Source organism: Felis catus, chromosome F1 (genome assembly GCF_018350175.1).
Source record: "Felis catus isolate Fca126 chromosome F1, F.catus_Fca126_mat1.0, whole genome shotgun sequence".
NCBI classification, from domain to species: Eukaryota; Metazoa; Chordata; class Mammalia; order Carnivora; family Felidae; genus Felis; species Felis catus.
This window is the reverse complement of record NC_058384.1, coordinates 42,100,356-42,121,834: the sequence shown is the minus strand read 5'-3', so window position 1 is coordinate 42,121,834 and position 21,479 is coordinate 42,100,356. Positions and strand designations below refer to the sequence as shown.

The 21,479-nt window shown below is 40.9% G+C and overlaps 1 protein-coding gene across 12 annotated transcripts in view; it reads right to left on the bottom strand.

Moving 5' to 3' along the window:
- Positions 1-21,479, bottom strand: part of ZC3H11A (zinc finger CCCH-type containing 11A) — a 44,708-nt gene that overhangs the window by 4,099 nt on the left and 19,130 nt on the right. For all 12 annotated transcript variants that reach the window (XM_019822038.3, XM_045048925.1, XM_006942890.5 and 9 more), the window contains 11 exons: positions 15,441-15,564; positions 14,261-14,464; positions 14,027-14,143; positions 13,683-13,763; positions 12,764-12,874; positions 11,623-11,685; positions 10,423-10,521; positions 7,934-8,002; positions 3,034-3,537; positions 2,647-2,726; positions 133-463 (listed from right to left, as the gene is read on the bottom strand). In XM_019822038.3, coding sequence (XP_019677597.1) covers positions 133-463; positions 2,647-2,726; positions 3,034-3,537; positions 7,934-8,002; positions 10,423-10,521; positions 11,623-11,685; positions 12,764-12,874; positions 13,683-13,763; positions 14,027-14,143; positions 14,261-14,464; positions 15,441-15,564 — 1,783 coding nt within the window. The remainder of the gene's footprint in view (positions 1-132; positions 464-2,646; positions 2,727-3,033; positions 3,538-7,933; positions 8,003-10,422; positions 10,522-11,622; positions 11,686-12,763; positions 12,875-13,682; positions 13,764-14,026; positions 14,144-14,260; positions 14,465-15,440; positions 15,565-21,479) is intronic.

Here is a 21,479-nt window from a genome sequence, read left to right as displayed (position 1 = left end):
CAAAAATCCTACTCTCCACCTGCGTGACCAGCATACAACACAACCGGAATCTGACTCAACTGTTGCCAGGAGTTACTAGAAACTCGGTAATTGTGAAATCCTAAAGCAACACACTTTAGCAAAACCACTCACCTTTACCCCTTTTTTCCAAGGTCTGTGCTGCACATTTCACATTCAATATTGAGTCCCCAATTCCTGAGGTTTCTACCTCTGCTTTTTGGGACGACTTTGTGGGCAGCCGCTTTGTCAGGTGCCGTGTGATGCCTGGCGCAGCCGCGAGCAGGGCCTTCTCTGCTATCTGAGTGTTGCAGGAGTCTACATCTCCCCGAAGGGGTGTCAAAACTGATTTTTCCTTCTGCGTCGTTCCCCTCTCCAATTGTTTCTGCATGTGCTTCTCTCTCATGGTCTCACATCTCTTGGCTTGAATTTTAGGGATGCCAACTCCCGTGGTCTCTTCTGAAGCCTGTGGATAAATTTAAATGACAGATTTGAAAACTTAGTACCCCCAACAATCTGTATAATTATTATTTGTAAGCTACCAGGCTTTCTTTAGATCTCAAAAACAAAAACAAAAACAAAAAACAAAAAACAAAAAACTTAGGGCACCTGGCTGGCTCAGCTAGTAGAACATGCAACTCTTGATCTCAGGGCTGTGAGTTTGAGCCCCACATTGGGTATACAGGTTACTTAAAAATAAAATCTTTACCTATCTATCTATCTATCTATCTAAATGTAGGCTTCACACCCAGCACAGAGCCCAACGTGGGGCTTGAACTCATGCCCAAGAGCCAGATCCAACTGAGCCACCCAGGCACCCCAAAATTTAAATCTTTAAAAAAAACAAAACAAAAAACTTGTTTCAAAGAAAAAAACTAAAGCTGAAACTAATATAATACTATGTCAATTTTATTTCAATTAAGAAAATCTTATTTATAAGTTACTAGGCTGACCTCTAAGTCTAGCAGAGTTTGACGTGATCTAGAACACAAGAGCTGATATTAAACGGAAAATGCCAAGCTGAAGATGAACGTTAAAGATACATGGAACAAGGAGCACCTGGGTGGCTCAGTCAGTTAAGCGACCGACTCTTGATTTCCACTCAGGTCATGATTTCCTGATTGGTGGGACTAGACCCTGCATCGGACTCTGTGCTGACAGCACGGAACCTGATTGGGATTCTCTCTCTCCCCCTCTCTCTGTCCCTCCCCCGTGCATGTGTCTGCATGCTCTTTCTCAAAATAAACATTAAAAAAAAAATGTGTGGAACAACAAAAACCCCAATGTTATAGGATAGATGATCTTGACCCTAAGTCAACTACAAACGCCTCCTAATCAGACACTGGCACAAAGATTTATGTTCAATGATATTCATCCTCTTAACTGTATAAAACTACATCTACATGTCCAGAAACAGACTATATTGACATAATAGAACATTATGGGGCCAACTAATGTCTTGAACAATTACGAATACATCATAATTAAAGCAGGCTGCAAAATGATACACTGTAGAGTTCTCAATTACTTTATTTTTTTAATGTTTATTTTTGAGAAACAGAGAGAGTGGGGGAGGGGCAAGAGAGACAGAGAGAGAGAGAGAGAGAGAGAGACAGAGACAGAGACAGAGAGACAGAGAATTCCAAGCAAGTTCTGTGCTGTCAGTCCAATGCGGGGCTCAAACCCATAAACTGTGAGATCATGTGACCTGAGCCAAAATCAAGAGTCAGATGCTTAACCAACTGAGCCACCCAGGAGCCCCTCAACCATTTTCTAAACATGAGTTAAACACTGAACAAGTTCACATATACATGTGTATATAAACAAAAGGCTTGCAAGAAATCCATGAAGAAACCTAATGGTTACTACATCTGAGTTGTGGAATTATAAGCATTATTCTTTATTAAAAAAATAAAAGTTCCCAAGTTTTGTACAATGGGTGACATTATGCTTAATTTAAAAAATATCAAATGGGTGGCTCAGTCAGTTAGGCGCCCGACTTCGGTTCAGGTCATGATCTCATGGTTTGTGGGTTCGAGCCCTGCACCGGGCTCTGTGCTGAGAGCTCAGAGCCTGGAGCCTGCTTCAGATTCTGTTTCTTTCTCTCTCTCTCTCTCTCTCTCTCTCTCTCTCTCTCTCTCTCTCTCTCTCTCTGCCCCTCCCCGGATCACACTCTCTCTCTCTCAAAAATAAACATTGAAAAAAATTTTTTTAAAATATTAAATGGGGGTGCCTGTGGCTCGGCTGGTCAAGCATCCGACTTTGGCTCAGGTCGTGATCTTGCAGTTCATGAGTGAGAGCCCCTCGTTAGGCTCTCTGCTGTCAGCATGGAGCCAGTGTCAGATCCTCTACCCGCCCATCTCCCCCGCTTGTGTGAGCTCTCCACACACTCTCTCTCAAAATAAACATTAAAAAAATATTAAGCGACCAATTAAAAACAACTTTAAAGGGGTAGAGAACACGGAGATACACAGAAGTACAGAAAACTCTCACAGAAAATTATAAGCACAGTGAAAGCTTGTTTCCCTAACTTATCAGTGAAATGTTACATAGAAATTTATTATGCTAAAACTAAAAGGCACATTTTACCATTCATTTGGCCTTTGCTTGCCACGAACAAAACTATACAATGATCTAAAATAAACTCACCTCTTTAGCCTCTGTTCTAGTAACAGTGCTCTGAGAAACCACTTCACTTCCTTCTTGAAGTTTCTTCTCTTCTTTTATACCTATATTCACATTAAACACATCACAATTCTCTCACTTAGGCTGCAACTTCAGTAACAGATTAAAGCAAAACTTTTCTTCATAAAAATAAAGATAAGATAGGACAACTAAAATTGTAGATAAAGCCCATCATCCTCATAAAGCTTAGAAATGCCTGTTAAAATATCAGGCGCTCCTGTAAAGAAACAGCTTAATTTCATCGGATCCAGTGGTCTTCAAAGTTATCCGAGTATAGTTCTGGCAGAACTCCTACGAACACAGTGCGCACCACCGCCCTCTGACACACGACTTGGGGAACTGTGTCCTTACCTGGTTTTTTTGTGATTCGGAGAAGCCGCCTTGCCCCGGGGGTGGCCTCGGGTTGCTGCTGGGAACCGATGCTGCTCTCTGAGCTCTGCTGCCCGCGCAGCGCCTTCTCCTGTTTAATCTCCTCCAGCGTCTTGATGTGCACTTCCTGCATAGACTTGGTTCTCCCTGCGGGCTCCTCCGACGTTACTTTGCTGATGACTAGAGGTGGCAAAACCACCGTTTTTTTAATTTCGCTGTCGGCCTTCAGCTTGATACAAGTTACATCCTTTTTGTTTTTTTGTCTCTCTGCTTCCTGCTGCCGATGTTTCTTTTCTGCCAAGACCTCAGAGAAGGTTTTGATTCGGATAGTGGAGGGGCTTCTTGTTCCTAAAGTAGAATCATCGACTTTTGAAGGTCCGTCTGTCTTGAGTTTAGGTTGTAATTCTCCACGTTTCTGACTAGCTTTTTCAAGAAGAATTTCTTCTAATGTCTTCACGTGAATCTCACCAACTTTAGTAACTCTCTCTGTTTTCATGGGGGAAAAAACAAGTCACTGTATTTGGAGTTTATCTCTTAACAACTTACGATCTTTCTGTTCTTGGATCAGGACAGAGTCCTAACAGTAGTATCATTTAGGCAGGTAATTAAAATGATCAAAGTATTATTAGTCTCATTTTCAGTTTCAGAATACTCCAAGTTTCAGGAAGTGGCCCTCAAGGAAAACTCTTAGGTGGCAAAAATTACTGATAGAGTTCTATTCAGAAGCTTATTCCCGAAGAACCTCAAAGCCACTTACTAGCTGGAGAAATCGGTCATTGTAAATCTCACAACTAGTAATGAACTAATTCTTCCATTCATTTATAGATCTAAACATGTGCTGGACACCGTGCTAGAAAAAGAACGGTAAGCAAAACACAGTATCTACCCACATGTAATTTAAACTCTGAGAGACCAAACAGGCAACAACAAAGTGTGATAATAACGTTGTGATATGTTGTTGTTTTTTAAGTAAGCTCTACACCTAACGCGGGGGCTTGAACTCATGACCCTGAGATCAAGAGTCACACTCCCTCCCCTAAGGACTTAGCCAGCCAGGCGCCCCAACAATGATAATCTGATACAGGAAGTGTGATGCTAACACATAGGAACAGACAGCAAGAACCCCAACCTCTGCCCAAGAACCGGTGAAGGGAAGCTTTTCAGAGGAAGTAATATTTAAGTGATATGTGAAGGATGAAAAGGAGGTGAGACGGGTCCAAGACAGAAGAGAAATGGGAAAGGCTCAGAGAGTGGCATGCCCCCGAAGAGCTATTTTTAATGACACATTCATCATTCTACATCTGTTTGAAGAGCAAATTCACACTGACAGATATGCCTGTCCTCACTACTGAAGGGCTAAAATAAAGAATGATGTAATGTGGGAAAATGTGGAGACTGTACACACACATTTGATAAGTGAATGACAGCTCTTCATGCAAGATCAAAACGCAAAAATATCCTTTAACAACCTTAAACACATCACACTTGGTTTCACCTTTTGAACCTTTGAATGTGCCGTCCCTTCTATACAGAATATTCCCTACTGGTCTTTCTCCTGCTGCCTAGTTAGTTTTAACTGAGTTCAGTTTAGAACCTGACACCCTCCAATCTAGCTGATTTCTCTGATCATAGCACTGCTCACCAGTACTTCCAAGTGTGTGTATTTCCAACCACACCAGATAGATACTTCATGAAAAGGGGCTATATTTAGTTACCTGAAATATGTCAGTACAGAAGCTGTACATAGACAGCACTCAAACAGATACTGAATCACTTCCTTAGGTGTCTCGAATACAAATTCTTCCATTTGAAGACAGTGGGCTGATCTCAGAATTACCACTCCAAGGGAGCGCGTGAACGGGGACATCAAGACCTTGTTTCCCCACTCTACCAACATTTTATCAAAACGACAGAGAAGATAATAAAAGTAGAAGAAATCCACAGAGCTGGAAAACAAGGCTACCACCGGCAGAGCATAAATCTTGAGGGATTTCTGAGATAAGACAGCAGCTGTCTGAATTTACAGAAAAACAGAAAAAGAACAAAAAAAAACTGTAGGAGTGAGATCTGTTCTTCCCAGCAGAGCCAAAGAAGACCCGCCAAACTAGCAGGAAAAGCAACAGTGGGTAGAAACGTAAGGATGGGAGGCACCTGGATGGCTTAGTCAGTTAAGCATCCAACTCTTGGTTTCAGCTCAGGTCATCATCTCAAGGCTTGTGAGATTGAGCCCCACATTGGGCTCTGTGCTGACAGTGCGAAGTCTACTTGGGATTCTGTCTCTCCCTCTCTAACCCTCCTGCTTTCACGCTCACACGCTCTCTCTCTCAAAATAAATAAACTTAAAAAAAAAAAAGGCACTTTCATGATGAAACTTAAAAAAAAAAAAGGAAAAAAAGGAAAAAAAGAAATTTAAGGATGACTTATAGAACAGCTGGACCAGTCATGACCTTCTCCTGAGAACTGCTCCCTAAAATGAGGAGAATCCGCTGGGGAGGGGAGCACATTAGGAGGTCGGGGCTGAAGGGAGAAGATGAAACAAATGACAAGCAGAAAAAGAACAGGGGACAAGAAGAAAAAGTACAGCTAGGGAAGGAAAGAAAGTGGCTGTGCTCTGAAAGTAAAGAAACTTCTTACTGTGGCAATGGTATGAGCCCCCAGTCTTCTAGCCTGCAACCCACACAACTGCCTTTCAGTACACCTTCCCCACTTAGGCGGACCTTACTTGTGTCTCCCAGTCAGGAGGGAGGATCACCTGAGGACAAGTTGGTTAGAACCCACACAGGAAACTCAGGCTAGGAACTTACAGCTATGAAAAAGCAGTGACATTAAAAGTGAACCAGAGACGCCTGGGTGGATGGCTCAGTTGGTTGAGTGTCTGACTCTTGATTTGGACTTAGGTCATGATCCCAGCGTTGGGGGACAGAGCCCTATGTCTGGCTCTGCACTGAGCGTGGAGCCTGCTTAAGATTCTCTCTTCCTCTCCCCTCTCTCTGCTTGTGCACTCTCTAAAATTAAAAGAATAAATTAAAAAAAACAGTGAACCAAAATAGAGAGAAGCGATGAAGATGACCAAATAATATACTCACACATTTTTTAAAAGGTTCAAATAAGAAACTCCAGAGCAGCCTGAAATCAGGCTGTAAAAGACGGAGAAATCAGAGAACCAAAAAAGGGTCTTGGAAAACAAAAACACAAGTGCAAAAATAAATCCAACAGAAGGAACTAATAAAAAAAAAACCCCACCAACCTGGTCAAAAATCAGCCATCTAGAACAGGTTTAACAAACTATAGTTGCTGGGCCCAATGTGGCCATGATCTCAATTTTATAAATACAACTTTATTAGAACATAGCTGCACGGACGCATTGACATATTGTACAAGGCTGCTTTCACACCACAACGGCAGGGTGGAGTAGTTGCAATGGAGACCACAAACCTTTGCAAAGCCTAAAATATTTACTATATTCCTGACCTAGAAAATAAAGCCAAGCAAAGACCATAGAAGGTGAGGCAAAACCCCAAAACCCAAAGGAATGGAGAATATGAAGACAAGATTAAAACACATGAGAAGCCTATGTCCAAAAGTTCCAACCTCTGTCTAGTAAGAATTCCACAAAGAGAAAACTAAAAAGAAGGGTGGGAAAGGAATACTCAAAGAAATTGGAAGAATGTTTTCTAGAACTAAAAAAAGGTTAAGTCCTTAGATTTGAAGGGCCCACCTGAATACTGGTCTGAATGAACAAAAAGTTCCACGTTTAGAACCACCATACTAAAGTCACAGCATAGTAGGGAAGGGTAAAGAAAATCCCAACTAAAAGTTTCTGAAGAATAAATTCAGGTTCTTTACAAGGGTAATAATGTTTGACGTCAGACTCCCTTTTTACGATGCTGGCAAAATCTTAACACACAAACCAGATGAAAACAGTATGAAAAAAGAGCACATGCCAACACGATTCATAAACAGATATAAAAACTAAAAAGCATCAAAGTGAGGAGCGCCTGGCTGACTCAGTCAGTAGAGTGTGCAACTCCTGCTCTCTGGGTTGAGAGTTTGAGCCCGACTTTGGGTACAGAGAGTACTTAAAAAAACAAAAAACAAAAAACAAAAAAACCCAAAACAACCAAACATCAAACTGAATCTAGCAATGTATAAAAAAGCTGAAGGGCTAGAGTACATGTTCATTTTACTATTCATTAAACTGTATACATGTATATGCTAAGTAGTCAGACTTTCAAATTTAAAAGGTTTAAAAATTACGGGTGGCTCAGCTAGTGAAGCATGTGTGTCTTGATCTCAGGGTTGTGGGTTTGAGTCCCATGTTGGGTGTAGAGATTACTTAAAAATTAAAATCTCAATATAAGGAAGAAAATTAAAATACTTAAAACCTCAACACCCAAATAAAACAAACGTTAATATTTTGGTGTATTTTTTGCAGTGTTCTTTGTAGGCATACACTTTTATCTTTACAAAACTGGAGTCATCTTATATGGATGCTACTCCCGAGAATAAGTTTCTAGAATAAGAAAATAAATTTCATCACTCCCATAAAATAAGGTTCTTACCCTACATCAAAAAGTCAAAAGCACTATGTGTTCTTTTATAACCTTTCTTCATTCAATATAATGTGAGAAATTTTCCACATCATTATTGTTAAAACATGACTTATGACAATAATTACGTTAGTACATAACTACCTTAATTGAACTGGATTTCTTTTTGTTGGCTATTTAGGTGGTTTCCAGTTTCTTACTACTAATGCTATGGTGAACTAATGATTTTGCCATCTTTTAAGAAGAGGATTCATACCAGTGAGTAATTAATTACTTAGATTGTTATGGCAAGGAAAAAAAAATAACAGAAGCTGGTTTTAGAGTTTACTTACCTGCTGCCTCCTCACTGTTTGGACCAGCTGACATGCCTAATCGCTCCTTCAGAGACTTGGAAACGTGAACTGTAAAGAAAAAAGAAAAAAAAAGTTGAACCCAGACTTTTTTCTTCATTATTATTATTACTATTATTTTTTAATTTAGAGAGAGAGCATGTGCACGTGAGTGGGCAAGAGGGAGAGAGAATCTTAAGCAGGCTCCATTCTCCATGCAGAGCCTGACACAGGGCTTGATCCCATGATGTTGGGATCATTACCAGAGCTGAAATTAAGAGTTGGACACCTGACTGAGCCACCCAGGTGCCCCAGAACTTTCCCCCCCAAAGTTTACAAATTGGCTTATGCTTCTCTTCTAATGCAAATTCTTAAAAAACAAACAAAAATAAACCCTCTTAAGATCTTAAAATTTTTCTTTTCCACAAAACAGACCTATGTGAATCATGAATTCCCTAGAGTATTCCAGAAAGCTTAAAAAATTTTTTCTTAGATCTGAAAAGCAAACACTACTGAATTCGGGGAAATAATTTTGTTATTGTACAGCCTTCTAAAGTCTTAGTGGCATCAAAAGGCTCCCATCCTTCAAATCTATTTTACTTATTTAAAAAAAAAGTTTTTTTGGGGCGCCTGGGTGGCGCAGTCGGTTAAGCGTCTGACTTCAGCCAGGTCACGATCTCGCAGTCCGGGAGTTCGAGCCCCGCGTCAGGCTCTGGGCTGATGGCTCAGAGCCTGGAGCCTGTTTCTGATTCTGTGTCTCCCTCTCTCTCTGCCCCGCCCCCGTTCATGCTCTGTCTCTCTCTGTCCCAAAAATAAAAAAAATTAAAAAAAAATAAAATAAAATAAAATAAAAAGGTTTTTTTAATGTTTATTTATTTCTGACAGAGAGAGAAAGAGAAAGAGAGAGAGAGAGAGAGAGAGAGAGAGAGAGAGAGAGAGAGAGAGAGAGGGCATGAGTGGGGGAGGGGCAGAGAGAGGGAGACACAGAATCCGAAGCAGGCTCCAGGCTCTGAGCTGTCAGCACAGAGCCCAGCAGGGGTCTCGAACTCATTGATAGTGAGATTATGACCTGAGCTGAAGTTGGATGCTGAAATGACTGAGCCACCCAGGTGCCCCTCAAATCTATTTTAAAATAGGCTTCTAAGTTATGAAAATTTTCAATATGATCAATAGGCCAGGAGAAAAAGGGTATAGCTGCATAGAAAAAGAATAACTTCTACTCGCTCTGAGAATGCAAGGAAGACTCTAAATAAGAACAGCTACCCATCAAAGCCTCTTGGAGGGTGCCTGGGTGGCTCAGTTGGTTAAGCGTCCAACTTTGGCTCAGGTCATGGTCTTGCGGTTCGTTGAGTTCAAGCCCCGCATCAGGCTCTGTGCTGTCACTGCAGAGCCCACTACAGATTTCCTGTCCCTTTTTCTCTCTGCCCCTCCCTGCTCATGCTCTCTCTCTCTCTCAAAAATAAACATTAAAAAAAGAGAGAGAAGTTAAAACTAAACACAATAAAAAGTTTTTTTTTTTTTTTTTTAGTAATTAACACCAGTGTTTCATTGCTAAGTCATAAAAGGAAAAAAAAATTCCAACCTTGATTTCTTTCCATAAATAGAACTTCAACTAGGTAATCACTCTAACTCCCAAACATCCTCAAGTTAGTCCATATCTCTCCGTACCAACTTCCAGGACCACTATATCTATGTCACTAACTCCTCTCCTCCAGATTATTTTATAAAATTTTTTTTTTTCAACATTTATTTATTTTTGGGACAGAGAGAGACAGAGCATGAACGGGGGAGGGGCAGAGAGAGAGGGAGACACAGAATGGGAAACAAGCTCCAGGCTCTGAGCCATCAGCCCAGAGCCCGACGCGGGGCTCGAACTCCCGGACCGCAAGATCGTGACCTGGCTGACGTCGGACGCTTAACCGACTGCGCCACCCAGGCGCCCCTCCTCCAGATTATTTTAACATCCTGCTAACTAATATTCTGGACAGCATTCTTGTCTCCTTCTAATCTTTCTCCGTATTTTAGGCAGGGTCATGGTTCTAAAATGCATATCTGAGCTTTTGATTCTCCTTCATAACCTTCCCATGGATTGCTACTAAGCCCAAAGGCTCTACAATGGCTTAAAAAGCTTTATATGGGGGTGGTGGGAGGCAGGAGTCGGACACATAACCGATTGAGGCACCCAGGTGCCCAACACCGTGTACTTTTTCTGTCACAGAATTTATCACAATATATAGAAATATTCCCGTCTGCCATTATACTATAAACTTCTGAGGACTGTGATGGTATTTATTTTATCCAGTGGCATCTACCTAGAATCTAGCAGAGTAAACACTCAAATGTTTGTTGTTGAATACAGACACAAGATAATCTGATTTACCTGAACAACAACCACAAAAAATACAAACCATCCTTGATAACATTACAAGAGAGAAGCATCATGATTACACACACACGCACACACACGCACACACGTATTAGAATGAAGGTACCTTTCTTTGGTGCTTTGTCAGTGTTTGTTTCTGTAGCTTCAACTTTCTTCCCTAACCTCTGTGCAAGGCTACGCTTTAATGGAGGATCGCTGTCACCACCTACAAACAGACAGAACTTAGTTTAAGAGTTTAAATCCATCTTCAACAAGGTAAAGAACTATAAGCAAACAGACAACACAGAATAATTGTTAAGTTTTCTGCGTTTATATGGTGTGTTCATGCACTAGCTTCCTTAGAATTCAGTGTTAGAGAATACAAAGGTAGCAGAAAGAAAAAATAAGGAACAAAAAATTAGAACACACAAATCAATACCTACCAAATAATAGACTAAAACTACAAATGGCCCTGAATGATAAGCACTGATTAAGGCCAAAATTCAGAATTGGGATTATGTGGGAAAAAAACCAAAAACAAAAACACATACAAACAAAAATCTTATTTGGCCAACTGCTGAATTCTAGGCATATCTGGGGTTAAATGCACCTGTGATGATTAGGTGACCAGCAAAGCAATCATTACATTTTCCTGTGACATGAAGACTCTGAAGACTAAATAGCCCTCTCTTCTAGATAAGAAATCTAAGGTTATGAAGGATTCTGTAGGTTCCTGAAGTCGCCAATTAGTGATAGAGCCAAGACCTGAACCAGGTTTCCCGCCCCTTGGTTTGCTGTCTTGTACTGCTCTACACAAGGTGTCTACGTGTCACCAGCTGAAAGTTGTTTTTCAGGTTGCCCGACTGAAGGTATCATCTTTGCAGGGTCCCATTAGAAACTGGAGAGACTAGACACAAGGTAGGATTTTTCTCTCCATTCTCATTTGTAATTTAAATGTGAAACCATAAAATCACAAAGTTTACATGTATGCTGACATTTAAATAAAAAGTCGTATTTTTTAGCTAAAAAACTCAAGTTCCAATCTGTCCATAAAGAGATTATCTTCTTTACGGTTTTTACAACACAGTACCTCCTAAAAAGCTGGTTATAGTCTAAATTGTAACACTACAAATTTCTGTAATCAATAAAAGGTATTAACGCATACGTGAAAAACATCAAGAAATTCTGTAAGTTCTTGCAGCCAAGAATTCAGAAGGACCAGCAAATCAGTATTGACAGGAGGTTCATGCAAAGGGAGTTCTGGAGGACATATCATGTTAACGCACAAACAGAAAACCACAAAGGATCTGCCCCAAATTTATCTCACCTACTGAAAATTTTCGTTTTCCCAGTCTCTCGGTTAGACTCAATCTTACCAAGGGTTCTTCTCCTGAAATGGCAAAAACAGGATTTCTCTACCATTAGTCCATTTTTCTGTATTCAGTAACTAATAATGGGTTACAACGTATGCTCTGATAAGTCCACCCAGGAAGTCTCTTGAAAGTCAGGTCTCAGTATTAAGACTATACCTCACCGGAATTAAAAAATAAATTAATTATTAAAAAAAAAAAAGACTATATCTCATTGGGAAAAAAAGATTTAACCTATTAAATAATTTTTTAAAAAGTTTATTTATTTGAGAGTGAGAGCAGGGGAAGGGCAGAGAGAGAGGGAGAGAGAGAGGATCCCAAGCAGACTGCGCTGTCAGCGTAGTGCCTGACGAGGGGCTCGAACTCATGAATCATGGGATCATGACCTCTAAGTCAAAACAAAGAGTAGGGTGCTTAGCTGACTGTGCCATCCAGGTGCCCTATTAAATAATAATTTAAATAGCCAAATGCGCAGCCCAAAGGGAATTAATAACACAGTCCTAATTCTAACAGTAGCCAAGCATATGAACACAGGCTGTGTTCTGACCAACTGATAATAAAACACAAGCTCTTCTTTTTGCTTGTGCACCTCAATACGCTCAATGAAACCACACTCTACTCCATTGCTAACCCTTGTACAGAACTTTGATTACCAGCAAAAAGTGAGCTCTCTTTCTTCTAATTCTTTGTTGTTTCAACAGCACATTTAAATGGATCTACACTACACTTACTTAAGTCATTATCTCTTACTACATTTAAAACTATTAAGAAAAAAGACTTCCATTTTTCTACAGCTTAAAGATTTTATTATAGTTCTTTACTCACAATGGGCAGTCAATAAATTTGTTGAATGGATACAGATAAACGGTAAATGTAAAAATGAAACATACATGAATGTGAGAGCTGCTTGAACAAGAATTTTAACCTTTTGTAAGTAAAAGTCAAAGGCACTGATTTTTCTCATCCTTATATGTGACCAACATACTAAAGTCTTCCTGCAAATCCATCGAAGGTACACTACACCCTAGGACTTAGCTCTCTCAGTTATACAGTAGTAGTAGCCTGACAACTCTCAACCCAGACCGACCTATATCTCACCTTGTTTGCTGGAAAGAGTTACTGTCCTCACTACTGTCCGGACATTCTCTTTTTCAGGACCAGGAATGGGCTGAGGTTCGAGTAAAAGACTGGAAACTCCGGAAGAACCTTCTGAATAAAGCAAGTCAGAGAGCAGCAAATAATTTAGGAAAAAATAAGGCCATTACAAGCCAAGAAATTTTGTTTTTGTGACCAGTTAAGTTCAACACAGACCACTGGAGGACTACGGGCCAGTCTTGTAGAGGCAAACCTAGTTGCCTTTGGTGAATTAGGGTGGGGCAAGAGAGGGGAGAGAATCCCTATTTCTTCTCTGCCTTGGTCACAATGTAAAAATAAAATATAAAATTGTTTCCAGCGACTCGGGCACTGAATCTACTTTTATTTACCAAGAAGGCTAGCTCCTAAAGTGAACCTCAGAAGCACGCCAGCCACCAAGTGTGTCAACTCAACCTTTTAAAATCTGTCTTTTAATCATCTGCAAAACACAACTCCGAGAACAAGCCTTAGCAAGGGAGTACTTAGAACCAACCATTTGATCCTCTCTAAATACTACTTTTCACACTGGATCTGTAGTTTTTAGGGTTGGAAATATAGGCCAACCAGGCTGAGGCAAGCTCTAGAAGACAACAGCTCCTGAGAAGAATTCAAATAATTCAAAATAAAGTTTTTCTCGCCTTAGTGTGATTTATATGCCATTCTTTGGAGTTGTCTTTCTCAAGACAGAGCAGTTCTTCCCAGTACACTGTTGTCCACGTCTAGCTCTGAGTTAAAAAAGCCGCCCTGATTTCACGAAGTCTGTGCTTTACTTCAAACAAACCACATGTGCTCATTCTGGCTGCTGCCAAGTGTCCTCATCAGAAGGTTCTTGTTATTCTCCTGTAGTAAAATCCGACCACCCGTGTCAAAACTGATGACTTACCACCTTGCTTCTTGGATTTTTCCTTCATTTTCTTTGACTTAATTTCCTCAAGGGTTTTTATTCCAAAATTCAAACATTCACCTGAGAAACCCAAACAGAAACCACATGAGGAAAGAACACCTCACGCCCTCTGTGTTTTATTTGTGCACAGCAAGCAGGCAAATGTTTTCTGGACAAATAAGAGAAAGTATGTGTATATCTGCTTGTGCGTACAGTGGGGGCGGAGGAGAGAGGGGTGGCGGTGATCATGATCCATTCCCAAGTTATTTAAAAGAGCTCGGGCACATTTAACAGTGCTGCAAGACTCATGAGCAGGCACCAGCAACAAGACGGCCTCTTCTTACCTTGCTTCAAAGTGACCCCAGGTTTGCGGGCAGAAGCTGCTCGTAATCCATTGTGAACTTCGGGAGTTGGTTGCAGGATGGGGGTTTTGCTTTCATCGCCTTCCTCAGAAAACTGATCTATGTATCAACATGTAAGGCAAATGTACAATTAACAACAGGCTCTAATTCTGATTTCTAACTCACTAAATGACCCCCAGTCACTTATTTGCCTTAAAGAAAGAGCTGAAAACTCACCATCATCATCTTCATCATCATCTGCAGCATTGATTACAACTGGTGGATGGGTGGGGCTGGGAACATTTTCCGAACTTTCTACCTTCATAACACTTCGCAGCTGGGGGGAGGGATTAGACTGGACAGACAGTTTGTTCTGTTGAACTGTGAGCTGGTTAGCCTTCACTTCCTCTTCTGGTGACTCAGGCACACTGGGGAGCACAGCTAGATACACAACATCAGTCAGAAGTTAAAAATAGAAGATAAAGTCCCACTTCATCAAAAAATCTCCAACCGCATAGAAGTTTGGTGCATTTTCCTTATGAGCACTTATGTCCTTTTATACCTGATTTCCCCATTTTCAACAATTAAGTGGCACACTCCCAGGGAGGGAAAACAGGGCTATTAGCTAGTAACTCCTCACCGTACATAAACACACTCAAAGTAGGTGTTCAAAACACAGACTAATCTGGAGGCTAGACGTATAAAACTGGTTGCAAATTCTAGACATTTAATTTTAATACTGAAATTTGAGGCTTTTTGCTCAGCAAATAAGAGATAGTAGATATAACACTTCTGAACCAAACCAGAGAGGAGCAAAGCCACTTTTTTCTCTTAAACGGGGGCCAAAATGTGTAGCCATCAAATTTTAATCACCTAAGCAGGGTTCGCAAACCCTTTCTGTAAACAGTTGGGACAGTAAGTATTTCAGGCTTTGCAGACTGCTGTGTCTCAACTATTCAACTCTGCAGCAGGAGCATAAAATCTGGCCATAGAAAATATGTGAATGAATGGGCATGGCTTCCTTCCAATAGAAGGTTATTTTATAAAACAGGTGGGGGGCCAGTTCTGTCGAACCCTGGCCTGGAGAATCAAGTTTCTTTTGGAAACCTCATTGGGTCTGATAAGAAAATGGGAAATGAAGCTATCGTAATCTAAACTGTCATGCCGAGAAACATTTGTGAGGCAGCATGGCTTTTGGCGACAAAAGCTCATGATACTTACTGGTTTATGAGCAGGGCTATCTAGGAATAAGTCATTTAACCTTAAAGAAGAGTTCTGCTCCCTCATCTACAAGGTGGAAATAAAACTGTTCTCTTGCAGGACTAAAAGGCCGTGTATGTAAAGTACTCTATATACTGCACACAGCAGGTGTTCATTAAATAGTAACTATTCTTTTAAAACTAAAAACACATCTCACTTTTGCTTGGAGGTAGGAAAAGGCCATCAACGTAACGTCCTCTGTTGTGATGGAAAGCGCAGTTCAGCTTCTGGCATCCCATTGGCTGATTTTCCCAGTAACACGGAATCTCACTACGTTTTTTCTAGAGGAAAAAACACATTGTTTTCAAATAAAAAATGAGTTGTGACCTGTGTTACTTTGGTCATTTGTTTTCTGAATAATAAAGTTCATCACAGGCTTCAAAACTCTGAGGTATGTGAGCTGACTGTGAGCACGAGGGTTGCTGAAAGTGACGCTCTTCATGCTTGATGGGGAGAGGAAGTGGGTAGGGAAGTAGTTCCTCTGCTGTTGTCTCATCCTAGAACCTCTAAATGCCTACACTTAACTTACAGATGCAGGATAATATATTAGTTAAGATTATGGAATCAAAGATACCATTATGCTACATACTGGCCATGTGATGGTGGACAGGTAATTTAATGCCTCTAAGTCTTAGTATCCTCAGCTATAAAATGGCAATAAGAGTAGCTATTTAAGTTTCGTGTAAGGATTAAATGAAATAATGTACACGAAACACTTAGCACGTAGAAAGGACTCACTAAACTGCAGTTATTATTTGAAGCTGCGAGTTCATAGCTTTGAGATCGATTTTCCCTTTTGTGACTTCTCCAAGGAAGGCACACGTAACACACTAAGGATTGGTATTTTCCTTCGCAAGCTACCGCACCCTTTTGAAGGGGAACGAGAAAAGAAATACCCTCACATCAAGAATAAACTGCTGGGTCACAGGATATATGCTCGGCAGAAATACATACATTACTGCTAACGCATACACTAGATGTGTACGTGTGTTCAAAACAATACTGTTTGTTAACAGCTCCAAAATGGAAAACCAAATGTACACAAACACCAGAATGGATAAATACACTGTAGTTTTTTCATACAAGAGCACTCCACCCAGTACACAGAAGGAATAAACCACTGCTACACTTAACATGACAGTGCAGAAGGAAAGAAGCCAGACACAAGAAGAGTACACACTGTGTGGCTGCACTGATGTAGAGATCAAAACAGGTAAAATTTCTCCGTGGTAGAGCAGTCAGGTTAGTGAGAAGTTTCGAGGGCACAGTTGGCGACACTCAAGAGATAAAGGGGGAAGACAGAACTGCATCTGTTGGATTATGTCGGATCGCTCATCATAATAAGCAACCTAAGGTTTAAAATTGTAGGAAGAGTGGGGCTCCTGGATGGCTCAGCTGGCTCACCATCTGATTCTTGATTTCGGCTCAGGTCATGATCTCACGGTTGTGAGGTGGAGCCTTGCATCAGGCTCTGTGCTGGGCAGGGAGGCTACTTAAGACTCTTTTTCTCTCTCTCCCTCCACCCCTCTCCCCCTCGAGCATGCACACAGGTATGCTCACTCTCTCTCAAAAATAAATTTAAAAAAATTCTAGGAAAGAATAGCAGCATTGCTTCAGAAAGCTAAAAATATGGAAGAGAGAAACAAAAACAATTACCATTATAAAAAGATCCTTAAATGTAGCAAAAAGGGCAAAGATAAAAATTGACGATTTTGAGAAATTATTTGATAATACACTGTGTCAGTGGGAATGTGGAAGAATCATACAGCCCTGTGTACTGATAATGGAAATGAAAAATTAGCTCAACATCTCTGAAAGGCAGTTCGGTTAGAAAAAAAAAAAAAGTACTTACAAACTGATGTCCTGAGTTTACTGCCACATGTATAATTACCTATTTTCGTTTTATTTATTTATTTATTTATTTATTTATTTATTTATTAATTATTTTTACATTTATTTTTTGAGAGGGAGAGACGGAGCACAAGGGCAGGGAGGGGCGGAGAGCGAATGAGACACAGAATCTGAAGCGGGCTCCAAGCTCTGAGCTGTCAGCACAGAGCCCCATGCAGGGCTCAAACTCATGAACCACAAGATCAGGACATGAGGCGAAGTTGGACACCCAACTGACTGAGCCACCCAGGCGCCCCTATAATTACCTATTTTTAAACAGTACAGCATAGGGGCGCCTGGGTGGCTCAGTTGGTTAAGCGTCCAACTTCAGCTCAGGTCACGATCTCGTGGTCCGGGAGTTCGAGCCCCGCGTGGGGCTCTGGGCTGATGGCTCAGAGCCTGGAGCCTGCTTCCGATTCTGTGTCTCCCTCTCTCTCTCTGCCCCTCCCCCATTCATACTCTGTCTCTGTCTCAAAAATAAATAAAAACATTAAAAAAAAATAAACAGTACAGCAAAAACCTTTACCTTTCAAAGAAATGGACAGAATTTATTAGTCTCCTGGCACATGCAAAAGGGAAGCATAATAGTACTATTCTCTTTTAGACAGAAGCAACAATTATTCAATTACTCCTTCCTTAAGGCAGAACCTAATGCTCCTGGGTCTGTCTTTGCTTAAGTTTTTACTTCTTTCCTGGAGGCAGTTTTCAAATTACTGGATGACTTCTGTAATGATATCCTCTATATACATGACACATGTATATAGTCACATGACATTTACTTGCTCTGTTTAACACACTTACTGGATTTTCTTTTTTTTTTTTTTTTAATTTTTTTTTCAACGTTTTTATTTATTTTTGGGACAGAGAGAGACAAAGCATGAACGAGGGAGGAGCAGAGAGAGAGGGAGACACAAAATCGGAAACAGGCTCCAGGCTCCGAGCCATCAGCCCAGAGCCTGACGTGGGGCTTGAACTCACGGACCGCGAGATCGTGACCTGGCTGAAGTCGGACGCTTAACCGACTGCGTCACCCAGGCGCCCCTGTTTCTTTTTTTAAAAATGTTTATTTATGGGGCGCCTGGGTGGCTCAGTCGGTTAAGTGTCTGACTTTGGCTCAGGTCATAATCTCGTAGTTCGTGAGTTCAAGCCCCGCGGCGGGCTCTCTGCTGACAGCTCAGAGCCTGGAGCCTGTTTTCGATTCTGTGTCTCCCTCTCTCTCTGCCCCTCCCCTGCTCGTGCTCTGTCCTTCTCTGTCTCTTAAAAAATAAAATAACATGTTAAAAAAAAAATTTTTTTTTAAAGTTTATTTATCTTTGAGAGAGAGAGAACACACAAGCCGGAGAGGGATAGAGAGAAAGGGAGACACAGAATGTGAAGAAGGCTCCAGGCTCTGAGCTGTCAGCACAGAGCCCAATGTGGGGATCGAACACATGAACCTCGAGATCAAGAACTGAGCTGAAACCAAGAGTTGGATGTTTAACCAACTAAGCCACCCAAGCACCCCACTGGATTTTGTTTCTAAGTGAAAAGTAATACACAATGAAAATCACTTGGAAAATGGTAATAAATGCTTGCTATGCTATTACCCAAAAAGAAATACAGAATTCGCTCTCCAAATATATATCTATATCTGTATCTATAACTAAAGGTGTGCCTGGCTGACTTAGTTGGTAGAGCAACTCTGGATTCTGGGGTCATGAGTTCAAGCCCCATGTTGGGTCTAGAGTTTATTATTTAAAAATAAAAAAGAAGAAGAAAAATTATAAATGTCTACATGTATACTTAAAAACTTAAAAGTATTCCATATAAGTGTACCCACTTCTCACTTAGCAACAGATCCTCCCTAGTAACATTCTCCTACAGAATTTTTTTTTAATATTTAAAAGGTAATACAGCACATGGTCCAAGACATACAGCTGATTCTATTAGTTAGAATTAGTCACTACGAATACTAAATTAGCTAATAGTGAACCCGACTGCTCCTAAGGGAAATACAGAGTTTAAGTTAGTCAGGTTCCTGCAAGTTTCTGGTCACATTTTTATCAAATAATCAATACAGCACGGTTGAACGGGTGTTTGTGTTTAAAGACAACTTTTTTAGTGTATTCATTAACACAGAACTCAAGGCCAAGGGCACTATACCTCACAACTGAATGAAGCTTATCTAATACAGGTATTTTCTACATAAGGCACTTTAAGAACTTTGTTGCACTTAGTAACACTACACAGCACTTCAGCGACACACTTGGGAACCATTTTAATCAGCAAAATCACCAAGAAAAAGGACAAAAATGCAAAACACGTGGCTTTAAACAGACCACAAAAAGGACACTTGCTAATGGTATGAGAACTAAAACAAGCCAGCAGAGTGTCACCTTGTTCCATCTCAGCTGGGAGTGTGTAGGTCACGTGACTCAAGTTTTTCAATGCTTTGCACACGTCTGCAGATGGCCCATGAAACACCACAAGTATTGATTTGGGGGTTACAAATAAATTTTAGCAAGTAGGTGAATTTGCAAACATGGAACCCATGAATAATGAAAATCAACTGCATGTAGAGGGGGTTACAGTAAAAACGCTCCTTTCCATTTCTGTCCCCACTCCCTGACGACCCATGTTTTAAGTTTCTCTTTTATACCCCCAGAGATTTTAAAAATACATATGCAAATGAAAAACAAATATAAATTCTTCTCCCTCTTTTTTTTTTTACCAAATGGTAGCATATTATGCACCTTATTCTACCCCCTTGCTTTTTCACTGACAATATATCCCAATCTTTCCTTATCAATAAAGTTTCCCTTTTAAAAAATTTTAACAGCTGTCCAGTACTCCACTGTATGAATGTAGCAATTTACTTTATTAACAAAATTTTTTTAATGTTTTATTTATTTTTGAGAGAGAGACAGACAGAGTGCAAATGGGGCAAAAGCAGAGAGAGAGGGAGACATGGAATCCGAAGCAGGCTCCAGGCTCCGAGCTGTCAGCACAGAGCCTGAGGCAGGGCTCGAACCCACAAAACCATGAGACTCATGACCTGAGCCGAAGCCAGACGCTTGACCAACCGAGCCACCCAGACGCTCCTAATTGTAGCAAATTTATTTTAAATGAGGGTTAGGTTATTTCATGTATCTTATCATTACAAATTATGAGTAATTCTGCATCTATCTCCTTTTGCACATATGAGCACAGATGACACAAAGCCAAAAACACAAAAACAAAACAAAACAAAACCCCAGCATACAGTATTTTTCAAGATACAGCCCAAAGACTGCTATCCTTAGGTAGCCTGCTTGCTAAGTTGGCCCTTGGTTGGCATGTGGGAACTTGGCTCTTGGAATGTTCCTAGTCAGTTAATTGATCACGGTGCCTAGACTGTGCAAATAACATGTCTTAGGCTGCCATCCTTCTGGGAGTCTAGAGTTCTGGAATGTGATAGGTAGAGGGTGCTTACATGATTAGCCCCATTAAAAATCTTGGATGCTGAGTTTCTAATGGGTTTCCCTGGGCAGGAACATCCCACACGTAGTGCTGCACTTTCATTGCCAGGGAAGTGTGTGCCCTGTGTGACCCGTCATGAGAGGGAGATCATAAAAGAAAACCGCACATGGATTCCTCCAGACTCTGCCTGTGTCTTTTTTTCATTTATAATCAGTGTACCTCCCCATCACTGTAATAAATCTTAGCCATGAAATACAACTATATGCTGAGTCTCCTGATGAGTTCTAGAGTATATCTAAATGTAAATTTTTTTTCAGGTTTATTTATTTATTTTGAGAGAGACAGAGAGAGCATGAGCAGGGGACGGGAGAGAGAGAGAGGCAGAGAGAATTCCAAACAGGCTCCGTGCTGTCAGCATGGATGACAAGTGGGGCTTGAACCCACAAACTGTGAGATCACGACCTGAGCCAAAACCAAGAGTCTGACGCTTAACCAACTGAGCCACCCAGGTTGCCCTCTAAATGTAGATGTTCTTAGAGACTCTGACACACCACGCCTTTTAGGGAGTTGTGCCAATTTATACTTTGCCAGTACTACATTAATTTTCAAAAGCTGCCGAGTATTTCTCTGAATTTATTTAGTGAATTCCCTGATCTTTGGAAGACAGGCTGCACAGAATGCAGTTAAGAGGCCATAAATCTAGAACCTACCTGGAGTAGCTCTGTAACCCCAGGCATATAAAGTGCATGGTCAGTCTTCCTTCCTTCCCCACCTCCCCTCAAACAATGTAGTCCAAGGGCATTAGGTGAGGCCGAGAGATGAGAGGCAGGCATTCATGCTGGGCATGTGGCGCAGAGCGGGGTGTTGG